This window comes from Malurus melanocephalus, unplaced genomic scaffold (genome assembly GCF_030028575.1).
Source record: "Malurus melanocephalus ecotype Western Australia unplaced genomic scaffold, MMel_1.1 scaffold_92, whole genome shotgun sequence".
NCBI classification, from domain to species: domain Eukaryota; kingdom Metazoa; phylum Chordata; class Aves; order Passeriformes; family Maluridae; genus Malurus; species Malurus melanocephalus.
In genome coordinates this window covers 1,442,569-1,457,775 of record NW_026623324.1, presented here as the reverse complement: position 1 = coordinate 1,457,775, position 15,207 = coordinate 1,442,569, and the positions used below count along the sequence as shown (strand labels likewise).

The 15,207-nt window shown below is 38.1% G+C and overlaps 1 protein-coding gene across 1 annotated transcript in view; it reads left to right on the top strand.

The window, feature by feature from the left end:
- Positions 1-15,207, top strand: part of PCNX2 (pecanex 2) — a 153,718-nt gene that overhangs the window by 90,910 nt on the left and 47,601 nt on the right. Inside the window, exons 22-23 of the mRNA XM_057368443.1 lie at positions 4,470-4,580; positions 9,250-9,377. Coding sequence (XP_057224426.1) covers positions 4,470-4,580; positions 9,250-9,377 — 239 coding nt within the window. The remainder of the gene's footprint in view (positions 1-4,469; positions 4,581-9,249; positions 9,378-15,207) is intronic.

Below are 15,207 nucleotides of genomic sequence, written 5' to 3'. Positions count from 1 at the left end.
CTTTTTCAATCTCTCAATTTTGTGTTGCATGTAGAGTTTATAGCTATATATTTATATATATATATGGGAGTTATTTTTGTTTAAAATATATATATATATATACACAGTTTCTTTAAAACATGGAAAAAATTCAAACTTAGCAAGAGAATGTTTGCTTATGCATTATTTAGTCCCAGTATTGCCAAAAAGTCTACCCACACAGAGTCCCAACAGATGCTAAATGCAGAGAAGGGCCACCAAAAGCTGAAAGCATTGCACAGTCTCCATCTCACATTGAGTCATTTAAATTCAGGTGTTAATCTCTGCCTAGTTTACTGAAATCTACCAAACTGAGGAAAGGAGATAGAATTATAATGATGTTTCGGACTCCCCAAAACTCTTTTCATATATGTTAACTAATTTCCATTAACTTCTACTTTGTAATGGTACTTAAATATAATTGAGAATAACCAGATTTAGGGGAACTCCTCTAAAGATAAGTCTTTGCCTTTGTTTATTACTTGCTGATGCACCAGAAATCTGTAGAGGCTTCAGAACTCATGGAAGGCTTAAGGATGATAAGGATAAAATGTGTGTCCACATAAAATAAATAYGAAAGATGTATGCGTGTTCTGCACTTTAACTTGACTGTAGTGGGAATGTGCTGGTTTAAATTCACTGAAAATACTGATAATTGAACATGCTGATAATGTTTGCTGTGTAAAACTGTCACATGAGTAAAGATATCTAGGAATATAAGAACTTATATGCCCCCTAAATAACAAATAATAATATCTTATGAATAATATATAAACATATAATAGTTTCTATTTATTGAACTGTAGAAAACATTGAAGATCTAATAAGACTTAATACAAATGTTCTTATATAAAACATTCTAAACTGCGATGCAGAAGTCTTAAATAAAAATGAATCTTTATATATGTTTAATGCGATTGTTATAAAAAGAGGGTTAAAAGCCAGCACAGATTTTTTTTTTTTTTTTTTACCTTCACTTTAGACGGGAAAGTTCCCTTTTTGTATCTAGCGCTGTTACACCTCACCACCTCAGGAGCAAGTTGTTACCCTCAATCAAACAAAACTTTGCTGGGGATAACTTYTGTATTTCACAGAATCACAGAAGGGCTGAGATGTCCCATCAGTCGCATGGAAGTGTTTTGCCTAGATTGATTTAATGTGCCCTTAACTAACCCTTTGCTATGTAGGATGTCCCAATTTCTCCATGCTGCCTCACAGGTCTCAGAGTTACCAGTGAAGACCGAGTCAAGAAAGCATTGGGTACTTTGGCTTTCCCTTTGTCAGCAGGTTCCCTGCCCCACTCATCAGCAGGTCCACGTGATATTTTTTTTCCATTCTGTGTGTTGCTCTCAATGTACCTGTAGGAGTCCTTTCTGTTGCCTTTTATTTTCCTCATCAGATTTAGCTCCAGATGGGCTGTGGCTTTTCTCTCTCTTTCTAATTCATTCTGTATTGTTTCTGACAATTTTTAAAAGATGAAGGTTTTCCTCTTTAGCTCATGTCTTCACATTACTGAAGGCTGAAATGCAGCTAGCTGTAGGTGAAATAAGAGAATAGCTCTTTCTGAGAATCAGCCTCCCCTATTTATAAAGGCAATTTTTATCTTCAGTTTCTTTTTGTGAGAAAAGCTCTGTGAATCCCTGGAGTTCCCCTATCAGATATAGGACAAAGTATATTGCAAATTGGATAAAACTGATTAGGAGAAATAGTTTTTCAGATGGTTCTAGCAAAATGAAAAAGAGAAAATGTAAAGTCAAGTCCTCCTTTCCTAAATCTCAGTGTTGTAGTTGCTAGATGACATCACCTTTAGCAATTCCTGTTAGAGATGTAAAATGCTAATGGCATGTTACCCTGAAGGCGTTTTGCAGAGCATGCCCTGGAAGCGGGGATTTAAGAGGTAATAGAGGCACTTGACAACTCTTAATGAAAGCAGTGGCTGGAAAATCACACATTTCCAGGCTTTTAAGTGCAATGGCGTAAGGCTTTCAAAAACCAAGAGAGGTTCACTAAAGCGTTTCTGCTTCATGTTCTTATGAATGGAAATGAGCTCCTTTGCCTGTCTTGTGGAAGTGTTAACCGAGAGGCAAGTGTTGGAAGAAACAACAGCAAGGCCAAGCAGTGGTGAATGCAGAAGTAGCAGGACTTGTTAGATGCAACAGGGAACTTGGGCTCCACAGCCTGTTTTGCAAGAATGTGTCAATATTAAAGAACACTTAAAAATGATGTATTGTAACAAGTAGCCAGAAGGGTGTCCTGGACTTGGTTTCCTAGCAAATGCAAAACCTGRATTTTATTTGAGATTTTAAAACCTTTTGATGAATTCTGTGTTTTGAGGACAACTGGGCTGATTTATGACTTTGTGATTTCAGTCTGTAACAGGCAGAACTTCACTGGGTTGTGCTGCAGCTTTGAATTTTTGAGGTTTCAAATGCAAGCCATTAGCTTTTTCTAGCCCTTCACGTAAATCTTTTTGCAGATAAAACTTTTCTTCCAGCTGTTAATTGTGATGTTTCAGATAAATAAAAAATTAAGCAAAATAAATCAACCTCACAAGCTGATAATTAAATTGAAATAAATARATGTCCGTTCAAGTTTCAGTTCAGTTTTACTTGCCAACTTTAATGTTGTGCTTTTCAAGTCATGTGTAGTATTTTTGACAGAAAACAAAGTTAGCAAGGTATGAGTTTCTCAAACTAAGTAGGGGTAACCAGGCTGTGCCTTGAAGGGATCATAACAGCTTGTTTTTGTCAGGGCTTTGCTGGCTTTAAGTAGTATATCTGTGCAAAGGCAATGTAATCTATACTTTGTGTATTGCTCCTAACTTAAATCATGCCAAAGCACAGAAAGTGTATGAAGCACTGCTTGCATCTGTACTGGAAGGTTTATTACTTGCAACTGGAGCTAGCATGACTCTGGTTATGAGTTAGCAGCCTCTGCTCTCTTGTTTTGTGGCAGAGAYCAAAACAGATCAATGCTATGAGCCATTCTTATTTTCCCTGCATTTAATTTGAAATTACTTACAACAATTCATGGAGAAGCTCAGTGAATCACCCTGTAAGTGCATTGCCACTGTGGATCCTGACAGCCAAGTGTGACTTTGGGGGTGATAACTCAAGGAGGGGTGAGAGGAGTGGGCCAGAGAAGGTGTGAGCTCTCTGATGTTCAGTACATGAAGTGTGTCTAGAATTGTGCTCTGTGYCCGAGCCCAGCTGTCATGGGGAAGCTTCTGTCCATGCTGATGAACTTTCCCAGTCTGTACACAAGGTGGAGGTATGGATTTGCCACCTGGAAATGAACCGTGGAGAGTTTTAATTKAAAAGGATTCCTGGAGGTTGCTTGGAACTGTGTTAGTGAGGCCAGACCAGAACCTTCRCAGACACCTTTCTAGCACTTTAAAAATATGCACATTATCAGTGGTTGGGAGCATTCCCTGGAAGCRTTTTAATGTACAGTCTCAGTGTCTTTCAGGATGTTGGCAAAGTCTTGTTTTTCGCTAACTCAAAAAAAAAAACAAAAAACCAACCCTCTAAGAAATTCAACATGTATTTGCTATATGAGTATGAAATATTGCATATACTCCTGTTTCATTGTCAGCTTCTATGTGTGTTGAGCACTAATGTCTATTGATGGCCAAATCTTTCCTGACAGTTTTGTCAGGAGCCCACTCTGCTGTAGATGAGACATAAGATCTGTTTTGGCCTGATGCCAAGAGAAATGACAGAGGTGGGGGAAAAATGTATTCCAGGGAATAAGTACACATCATTCTTGAAACAGAAACTGCTAGTTGCAGCAACAAGCATATTTTACAGGAAGCAAAAGTAAATTCATTGCATTTTTCAGTTTGTACTGCACAACAATAAAAGCTTATATTTACGCAACATTTTTGTGGTACAATGGTGTTGMAAATGCAGCTACAATTAATGATTAATGCCATGCATATGCTTACATTACATAATGCCATGCATTGTRATGGCTTCTCCCACTGATTCAAGAAATGAGAATGTTGTGTTCTTGAGAAGTAAGTCTGATTTCCACGTGCAGAGCCACACATGTCACACATTGAACTTTCTCCCTTCACTATATCCAGTTTCTCCTGGAGTCTCCTCTCCTGTTACTGTCTGACTTGCGGTCATATATAGTCAGTAAATATCAGAACCTGTTTTCCACTTTCTAATCAAAACAGCCATACTTTTGAAAGGTAATCTGGGAACTACGTCAGTGTGGTGGTTAAAAATGCACCTCATTGCAAGTTTGGATTTTGAATGAAGAATGTACTTTGATGCCTTACTAAAGTAAGACCTTGATTCCCATGAAAGCTAATAATACAGGGTAACTTACATGTTTAGTCCAAGGCACAGTTTTTAAGTGCCTCTTTCAGATAATAGTTTTGAAATTGTCTCAGTGCCTAAAAAGTGACCATGTCTTTATCTTTTTCCTTTTTTTTTTTTCAGCTGTGGGACCTACTGCAGAAGTTGCAGTTCATCATGACATACATTGCTCCCTGGCAGATTGCCTGGGGATCTTCRTTCCATGTTTTCGCTCAGCTCTTTGCAATACCTCATATCCTTTATAAATTTGTTTGTCTTTATTCTTAAATTCCTCTTCATGTATGCAATTTAGTTACAGTGTTTGAATAAGGTTTGAAAATCCTAGGTAACTTACTTTAAATTTGGAAAATGCTTGGAACATTTTCTGAGAAACTGTTTCCTCTTTTTTTTTTTTTTTTTTTTTTTTTTTTTTTTTTTTTTTTTTTTCTTTTCTTTTGGCTGCATAGGATCTGAAACTGGGAAACTGAACTCTGACTCAAACGGATGTGTTTATTCCCACCCAGGCACATTCTGCAGATCACTTACTTTCCCAGTCCTCAGCACTGAGTTTTGATGCATCCAGAAAGAAATGTTGTGACAGACATATTGCTGGGCTTATGGCTGACTGAGCTCTCAAATATTAGTTTCTTTCTCAGTTGCTTCTAGTTGGTGTGTCAGATACAAATTCATTTCAGTGAGCCAATTTCTGCTGCAACTGTCCTGATTTTCTTTTTCAACTTCACAAGCAGCTAGATTTTTACATTTTAATGTAAATTTTTCATTGGGGTGCTGAGAAGAATTCTCTTCCTCTGTTTTATGACATTATGACAATATATGTTTTTCAACACAAAAGCAGTCCTTCAGAAGCAGTCTGGTTTTGTGCCTGTTCCTTTTTGGGGCACTCTCCAAGGTTTCTGAATATGGGGAGTAAAACACAGAGTTCAATGACCCCCAAATGTCTATAGGGTTAAAAATGTGCATTGAATTTTTAGATCAAAAATTATTCAGTTTAAAGTTAAATTCAGTTAGAAACTAGGTCAAATGCAGAAAAAAAACCAAAATCAAACCTGAACAAATTTAACTTTATTGACATCTAAGGCATTATCAGATACTAACTTTTAATTTCTTCCTTACCTGCTAACCAAAGTTGTGGAAGAAGGGTTGGCAGACTGGTTTTAGTTCAGACCTACTGAAGAGTTTWCTTTGTACTGTTTATTAGATATATGCACTTTCAGTCTTTGTCCCTTTTATCTCCCAGGRCTGGTTTGGTTTTTTTTTCCCCTTGAGTGATTTCTTCCCTCTGCTCTTTGCTGTGAAACATTTGCCATGTTGAGTAACAATGCTCACATTTTTAGATAGGAAGAATAAAGGGGAGGCTCAGACAGAGGGAAGTGCACACAGAATAACTCCCAGAGGGAAAGCTTAGATTGTCTACTTATAGAAGAAAAGCATTATAAAAGCTGTCCTAAGAGTTTTTGGTTATTTGTGGCAAATTRTTCCAGAATTTCACAACAAACAAAAAATATTTTCATCTCTGTTGGGGAAGTGTATATGAAGTTATTTAGCAAAACATTTAAGAACTAAGATTATATTTCACCACGTGTCCCTTTAGTCACAAATATTTTCACAGTGATAACTTTGCTCTTGATAAAAATGCCAATTAAATTTTGCAAAATGGAAAGTAGTTAAACCAGAGTTTTGTTTGTTTGCAGAGTTATTGCTAAAGTGATCTAGCCTAGCCTTTTATTATTTATATTTATAGTATGCTTTGTAAATGCAAATCTGTCTTCTAAGGCAATGTTGCAATTAAGATACTGGTTAAATGCTGAAGTTAATATTCCCACAACAGCAATAACTCTGCCTCTTTGCACAGTAATTTTATTTGTTGTTATCATAACCCTGCAAACAGCAATGATGAATGCATGTGGCAGTTTGCAGAGGTACTAAACCTGCCATTTCTTTACAGAGTTAATTATTTGTGGCTCTTAATTGCTTCAATCACCTCTGCACACAGGATGTAAATTTTTTAATTTTTAAAGTGCCTGGGTGAACTTTTGCTGCAGAGCTCAGTGATATGGGTGGTTCAGCATGCTTTAGTGCATTGGAGWCCAGAATGCAGGGCATGAAGGGCAATGCGTGTGGAGCTTTGCCTGGGGAGGTTGTAAAGTCTCCACCATTAGGGATCTTTGGGAATTTCAATGAATATCAGGAGTTGTATAGGTTTAGCTGATCCTGCTTGTGGCTGCTAGATGGTCTAGACTGACCCTTCAAAGTCCCTCTTAACCCAAAAGAAATGGAATGGGTTTCTGACTGGAGGACTGCAACTTCACTTCCTCATATATAARTGGGTAAGATGAGGTCATGCATTTATAAATATCAGCACACTGAGACAGTTAGTGCAGTTTGTAGTTCAATTAGAATTCTACCTAATAAGTGAACAGTGAAATAGAAAAAGAATAAAAAAGGAAAGGAGTCTGTAGTTGAGATTAGCTTGTTTAGGAGAGATTCTGCTTTGGTTGTTTCAGGGTTATAGTTCTAACATCGGAAAATGGTGCCCTATGACATTTGGTTTTTCCATCCTCTAATTGATTGTGTGCCTGGAAGGGGCCTGTAGTAATTGCAAATAAAAACGTGGGTTTTGAGAAACAGAGTATTTGGACTGGCCTTACTTCATAGTTTTGTGTTAAAAAGAAGATTTTCAAAATGTCAGTCTTTCACTTGCTTGTTTTGAAGCTGGTTTGAATTTAAACAGATTTTTAAATTGTAAGAATTAATCCCCAAAGACAATGTTTTATATCATGCTGAGGAGTTTTTACCTTTGGGGTTTTTGTTCTCAAAATTTTGTTTTGGTCATGTTAGAAAAAAAATCCATCRTTCACAAAGAAACAAGTTCTGCTTCTAGGCAGTGTAGCCTAACAAAGATGGTACACAGGAAACCTGGCTTGGGTCACAGTTGAAGAAAGTATGCCTGTAAGTTTTTGACATTTCTTTTTCACTTAGACATAATTAAAGCATTGGTATTAAAAAAAAAAAAAACAAAACAAAAACAGTACAAATAAACTTTATACAAACAAATTGGATACCCTCAAATGAAAAAAAAACCCAATGATGGATGATTGCCTATGATTGCCCACTGCACACATTAACAATAATGTAAGAGASTCAGATGCTGTTGCTTGCTGTGATGACACACAGATATGAAACAGTTAAAATCACTTTTCACTAGTCAAATGGGAAATGTCTTCTGCTGTCCATTTAGTAGATCATTATGTCTTTTAGAAAAAAAAACAAACCCATTGTTACTGATTATGTCTAAACATAAACAGTTCACAGTGGAGTGTGAAATCTCTTAGCTCATGATGGTGGCAATTTTTAAATCAATCATGTTATTAGTACCCACTTTAAAAAACTTGATTTGCTGTCCTTATCTGTCCTCTTTGTTCTCTTTTCCTSTCTTCAGCTCCTGTGCCTCCTTCCCTTATCTGACACTTGTAAATACTTGTTCATCTTTCACATCCAGTGCTTGGTTATGACTACAGTGTAATGTGACAGTTTAACTTCTTTGATGCACTTGCCTTCTTCTCTGTGCCCTCTGTCACTTTTTTTAAACTTTAGAGTCTTAGGGCAACTCATTTTTCAATCTCTAATGCACAAAGACACTGTTGCAGTCCACTGTCTTTTAGTAAGGGTGAGAGATTTGAAAGATATCTTTTGGCAAGTACTTGTTTCTAGATTTTGCAAAAGGCTTTGAAAGCAGGGCTAGCTGGCTTTTTTATGGAAATGCTGTACCAAGAATTATGCTTCCTGTGTTAAAATGGGGTTTTTGTGAAGTCTCAGGGATTGTAGGACACACATATAGTATGTTGCACTAAGAGGGTAAGCTAAAAGACTGAGGTTATTGGGTGATTTTACCTGAAATTGRGTTTGAGATGTGCTTGATCACTCTACCTGGATAGTAGTTCCTTCAGTTCATGGCTTCTTTGCACCTTCTTCCCAAGAGGGGTATAAGGAATGACAGCTGGTCTCTTATGCCAACTTTAGAGGCTTTTTCCTTAAATTTCATGGATGTGGCCTGAATTAATGAAGAATCTAAGCCTAATGTTTTATTTACTTGCATTTATTTCGTTGAATTTATTTAGTTGTGTTCCTTTTAACCTGCATCTTTTTCAATATCCTTATCCATCTCCTGACTGGCTTTCCAGAAGTCTGAAATAAAGCTTTACATTTAAAGTAAACTATAGATTCAGGCACTCATTAGGATGTTTATGTGTGATATTTACTATTCCCCTGTCCTCACCTTCTCATTCCATATATTTTTMAAAAAATATGAAATGCTGAACATTTTTTAGCTTTCAGTCAGCATGGGTTATATAACTGTCATTAAGAAGTAATGTGAAAGCATGACTTTAAACCAGCAGGCTGGAATATGGAGGCATAGTTTCTCCACACATTAGGGCTTTCCAAAACAAGCAGAAACACACAAAATGGAATACTGGACACAGTGAAAACAAGACTCCAGTGTGGAGAACAAATAATTTCCAAGAAATTGTGTGGGGTTTTTTCTCACGTGCATGTGTTTTAAACTTTATGTCAGACTCTGGAAAGGCATTTCTGTGTTACAGAAGGTACCTTAGGTAGCTGGAAAAGGGCACTTGCTGCACTGCCTGTGCTCAGGATCTGTCCTTGGGCAGAGATTACACAGGGTCATCCTGACAATGATACCRTGTGGCATTGAAGAGCCGCAGACACCATGCTGGTAATGGGTGATTTGGCACTGCCTTCCTTTCCTTTCCTTAACATGCCTGGGGTAAAGTAAACAATAGCAGCAGCAGCAAGAAAGAAAAAAAAAGTTTCAAAGAGTTGCCTCAAGGTTTCTAAAGTAGAATGAAATCATTTGTGTTACCTTAACTTGCAATTTTCAGACTCTGCTATGCTTTTTTTTCAAACTCTGGCCACTGCAGTCTTTTCTACRCCACTGAGTCCATTTCTGGGTAGCGTCATCTTTATCGCATCATATGCACGACCGATCAAGTTCTGGGAGAAAAACTACAAGTAAGACTGTTCAAAAATTTCTACCCTTGTTATTTGTAAGTTTTACTCTCATTAGTTTCATTTCTGGTGGTATTTTTGTTTCCGAAGGTAATCCTTAAATGAGGGCCTGAGAGGTTAATCTTTGAATCTTGTCTCTGGTGTTTTGCTTTTCCGTGGTTATTTGGTTATTTCTGAAAATGTGTTTAAACAATTATCAGTATGTTGCAGATGAGGTGTCATGTTGCATTTGTTGTACAGACACACAGTGATGAAGCTGTGAAAAAGAAAAAAGCAGTAAAACTCMCAGCTGTCAGCCTTTTTTGGTCTTGCTAGCTAGCGCTGGCAGCTAAGTCTATGCAGCCTTTGGCACTAGCAGTCAGAGGGCATAAATACATTTTATACTAACCAGCCTGATTAAATGCTGCCCTGTGGGATGCAGCAGGTACCTGCAGCTGCAGAACGGTGACACAAGGCACAAAGTGAAAATTGTGCTGGCCAAGCACCAGTGAGAAAGGCCCCACTTACTGCACCTCTTGTGTTGGTGCTGCTGGTGTGTTTGAGAACCTCAAGAGAGTTCAAAACCAGAAGTTAGTGATTGATTTTCAGCCTTTTAGGGAAAATGGTCTGTTTAGTTTGAAGAGTTTTATTTTGTTGCATTTTGACTTGTGTCAGTGAGTGAGTATGTGCTCATCTATAAAGAAATTAGACAGAGACAAGTTGTATATAGAGSTGTTGTATTTGTTTCTGAATGAGATTTATGGAACTCCTTGGAGAGAAAGCTGAGTTTTGCTTTCCCTCCTTGGAGGGAAAGCTGGGACTAGGTCTTAACAAAATTCTCTCTCACACATCTTTTTTACTGGGTATACAATTAATTGTTTCAAGGKAGTGAAGTTGAGGGCAGTTATGGAAAGGCAGGAAGTTGCCACGAATCCCACAGACAGCTATACATTTTCTTTGGAAACTTAGAACAATATCAAGTAGGAAGTGAGGATTTTAATATCTGCTACATTTTACTTCAACCTGAGTATTTTGAAGGCATATAGTTCCCTTTCTAGTTAGCAGTGAGAGAACCAAACTCTGTTGAAGGCACACCGCTGCCATTTAGTTTAGGTTAGTGTCAAGCCTCTAGGTTATTGTCAAGGGAAATAGAGGGGGTCATTTGTATTTGCTTTCCTTTTGTCTAATCTTTTGATACAAAATGAACAGGAGATAGTCACAGGAAATATCAAAAAATGTTTGATACTTAAAACTTTAATAAGGGCAGGGGGTGTGTCTTGTTTTCATCAGTAGTTAACATCTGTGATTCCCACCAAGGGAAGCGAAGAAGTTGGTGTAACAGTTTTGCAAAGCAAGGTAATTATTTTATCCATAAACTGTAAAACCCCAAGTGCAAAAAAACAAACCCTTTAAACACTTTAATCCACCCCTACTCGTCCTTTCAAAATAAGCAGCAACTACAACTTTGGCTTCAACCTGAAGGCTTACATTACTCTTTGTAAAAGATATCGCTTTGTTGCTTGTTAGAAATTCTAGTGTCCCTTCTATGATCTCACTTAAAACAAAAGCCACAGCCTTATCTCTCGAAAACCTTTCAGTTGAAACCAGCCTYGTAGAAGATTCAGATTGTCATCAAAGTGAAATAAATCTTTGTCTGAACCTGTGGCATCCCAGAATATGTACATGTAATGACTCCTAAATTTGTATTCATTTTGTCCCTAGTACTCCTGATTCTCATTTGCCTTACTTCCATTTCACATGAGGAACTAACTAGAATGAGTGAGAGTTGGACAGAGAAACTCCTGGTTTATTAAAAGGACACTGTGAAAAGACAGACAAAGGCAAGGAAAATGAGTAATTTTGTTATGAGAATAAGGACATTTTCTACAAAATACTTCAAATAATTGAATGAACTGAATGGGCCTTGCCATACTGCTTTGAATCTTGACCTTTCAACATCTAAAAATTTGAAGGCTGGCATAATTGCTTTCTTTTGAAACTGTGGAGTTAGATAGGATCAGGAACTTGAGCTGTAATGGGAAGTTATTCTGGCTCCTGCATTGGCCTGTCTCTGGGCTGCAGTTCCTTACAGCCAGAGGTGCACGGAGTTTTAAGGTTATGCAAGACAGAACAAACAGATGGGGTAGTTGGTGTACAGTTTTCCTTTCTGGAGTGCATTGACATTTCCCCAAGCTCAGCTCAGGGTATTCACAGAAAGCCACAGGTTCACTGCRGTGTGGTCTGAGATGAGTTCATATGAAGCAGAAGCTCTTGGAGATTTTTTTTTTTTTGCTGTTTCCATACTCACTGCTTGTTGACAGGAACTTTTGCCCAGGGGAGAGCTACCTTCAATGTACTTAGTATGACTTTTTTTAGCCTGCTTTGCCTACTTGTTTTCAAACACGTATTGATGACTACGTTAAATTGTCCCACATTAGCTGCAAATAATTAATTTACACTTATATGAAGTTAGATATTGTCTGTTCTAGGATTTTTTTTTTAATAATTCAATCTCTTAATTGAAATAACTGAAAACAGTTTTGACAAGCAGTCTAGATATCACAATWTTTTTTCTTTCAAGTCATAAATCAGATTGCTTTCTTAGGCTGTCATTTCTGTTCATCAGTATTCACACTTTCCTGCTGTCAAGGAAACTTCATTGTTGTTTCACTTAAGAAAAAAATATTTTTGCATCTCATTTGGGCCAACAGCCTGAAATTAGCTGAGGAAAAAAAAATCTGGTTCATTTTTAGTAGAGTGAGTACAAAGTTGAAACGTTGGACTTTAGGAAGTACAGAGTGCCATGTTTATTAATTGAACAGGGCTGCTAGACCAGTAGTCTGAGTGCTGAGCAGCTGATCCATCTGTTCCTTAAAGTGTTGGTTTGGTAGTCCCTACCTGGTGTTTTCCGAGTGCACACACATGTATCTTGCATTTCCAGGTTTCTTTTAGTCCCACTTTTTCTGCTGGCTAAAGAGGAGTTTGAATCCTCAGCTTTCTCTTACTGAGCTTGTGCCACTCTAGATGATGCAAGCTGGAGCTGAAAGTCTTGGAGAATTAAAATGGTGGCTTGTTTGTATTTCCAAGGAGCTGAAGGAGCTACAGTGGATAAAAAAAAGAAAAAGGGATTCATTTTGATAGTAAGCAAACTGTGAAATTCCTAACAGGCTTTTCAAAATTCAGGACTCATGCTGTGCCTCTTTGTGCTCTTGCAGTGTGTGCACAGAGCATGGGTGTTCTTCCCCACAATCAGCAGATGCTGTTTGCTTTTATTGTGCCCTTTGGTACTCACTGCATGCAGAGACTGRTACACCAATACATCACTGAGGTCAGGGGTCTTTCAGAAGGGAAAAAGCAGACTGGCTAAGAGGAAGAAAAAGTAAGGCATTAAAGAAAGTGAATAAGAAGAATTCTTGTAATCACAATTCTGCAGCTTTTGCTACTGCTGTTGTTGAGAAGAGACGGGTATAAAATGAGAGGCTGGGCAGCTGCTCATGAGCTGGTCACCTTGTGGGAGTTCAACTATGAGAATTTTTCTTTCTCTCTGTTATTTTTGGGGTTTGTTTTAACAAAGGAAAGTTTGCTGTGACACTGGTTTTGTCCAGCCATTGGCCTGGATCCTGCTTCCCAGTTTGAAGAGTGCTCTTTTAGTCCTTATTTTCACAGCTGCTGGAATGATTAGGCTGTCAGAGAGAAAAAAGGAAATAGCAGTAAATCTTGTTTTAATGTATAGGTGCTTTAAAGCATAAAGTGTTTGTCYGAATGCTATTGCTCAATTCCTCTGCTTTGGCTTTTTTTCCTCAAATCCTTTGTCACGCTGCAGCCTGACTCTGTCCTTCTCCTCCCTTCCTCTTATCTTGCTTTGTRTCTTGGATTTGACAATGACAGAACAGAGTGGGAATTTTACTTTTATTCCCCAGTGGGTCTAACAGTTGGATCACGTGGAACAGCCTGTTCTCTGCCACAGCTGTGACTTGTCCCCACAAACAGCAAACTGCCACCAGGAATCTGGAGATTTCACTGTTTACAAGCTGCTTGTCTTTGCTGCACTTTCCTGTTTCTATTCCTCTGGTTCAGTGCCTATTTTTGGGTAAGGCACAGCTTGAATTTGCTTTGAAGCGCTTTGAATGAATTACAGTGCGGTGTAACTGAATTAATTAGGTGTCTCTAAAGAGGCTGTGATTAAATTGCCAGTTATCTCAGACTGGCATTACAGGATGCCTCTCTGTGTTTGAGACTAYGTGAGCAAGCTTTTCTTTTCTCCATCTTTTTAAAAAGTGTGTCACTGTGTTATTGTTCCAGTCATTGTGGTCTGGAAAATAACCACCTGTAGGGTTAGCACAGCTGGGAATGGAGGGTGTGGAAATCCTGTCCTGCTTCAGATGTAGTGCAGATGGGCTTTTTCTTCTCTTTCCCTGCTACCTCACTTAACCTGCCCATTGCCAACAGCCTGCAGGTGGAATGGGAAGAGTTCTCCCAGTGTACATGTTATTCTGGTTGACCCCACATTATGCACATGTGTGGGAAAAGGAGCTGTGAAAAGTATCTGTCTGCTCCCTCCCTTTTTTCCCCATAAAATAACAGGCCTTCCACTTCCAAATGCTTATTTTTAACACATGCTGGTGCCTCTGGTTTCCCTGTGAGCCTGCTCATCTGTTACAGCTGTTAAAACCCCTGCTCCAAACACAAAATGTCATTCACCCGTAACTGTACATGGGCCTTGTTTGGGATCTGAACACTCAGACCTTTCAAGTTGTTCTTTTTAGGACAGSATTTCTTTTTGTCTTAGTCTTTTTCTTGCTGTGTTACTTGATTTTTCACATGTTTTTAGACCTCCATAGTAGTGATGTTTACAGAGGAACAATTGCAGCAGATGTTTATAGTTCAGTAACGGCTTGAACTTTGATTTATAGTGAATACTTAAAAGAAAGGTACATTGACCTCTGAAGCCAACAATTGTAGCATAAATTCAGGTTTTTTCCCCTAATTGACAGGAGATAGTGTTTGCCTTATTACCTCAAATATAATTTGAAGTATGTTATATTCTAACTACTGCCCTACCTAGGTATTAAATTTAATTAGGGTTTCAGGCTTTCTTGCTTGAACATTTCCAGCTACCTGGTCTGAAAGCCACATTGTCGTTTTACTGTCCATTAAAATTGTTTTGGTTTCTTCCAAATTGATTTTATTTCTCTGCTAATTTTTGTGTTTCTCTCTGTCTGCCTCTGTTTCCATACTGTTTTTATGAGCTGACCAGAAAGAAGTTCTGTATTTCAGTTGCATGACTTTACTCTAGAGTGAACTGAGGTTCTAGTGCCTTTGTTCACAGCTATTACTCATTGATGARTGCTGGCCCCTTTGGTGATCATGGTTCTTTTCAGAGAGGTCTTCACTGAGTTGGCCTCAGGGCTCCTCCAGGCTTTTACTGGGAGTTGAGTTAATTTAGAACACTGCAAAATAGTATAAGTGTCAGCATATAGATAAACCTGAAATGGGTGCTTATTAGTGCATGGGACTTAGAAGTCAAAATAAATAGCACCAATGAAAGAATGGTTTTTAATGTGAATTTTTGATCTCCCAATCAGAAGGGCTGACTGATCCTATTTACAAAGTATGTAGAATTTGGCAAGAGTCTTTCTGGAAACTTCGAAGGTACTTGGGTCCGTGAGAATCCAGCCTATACTGAGGGATATTTTAGGCCTAGCTCACTATCCCTGAGTGTAGCATTCATGCAGCTAAGTGGCACTCCCTGGCTGGCGATGGTCCAGAAGCTGAAATGTTAGGAAGTTGCAGCTATTTTTCCTTTGGTGCTATTCTCTTAAGACTGGCAGATTTCCCAATAGAGGTGATGCTT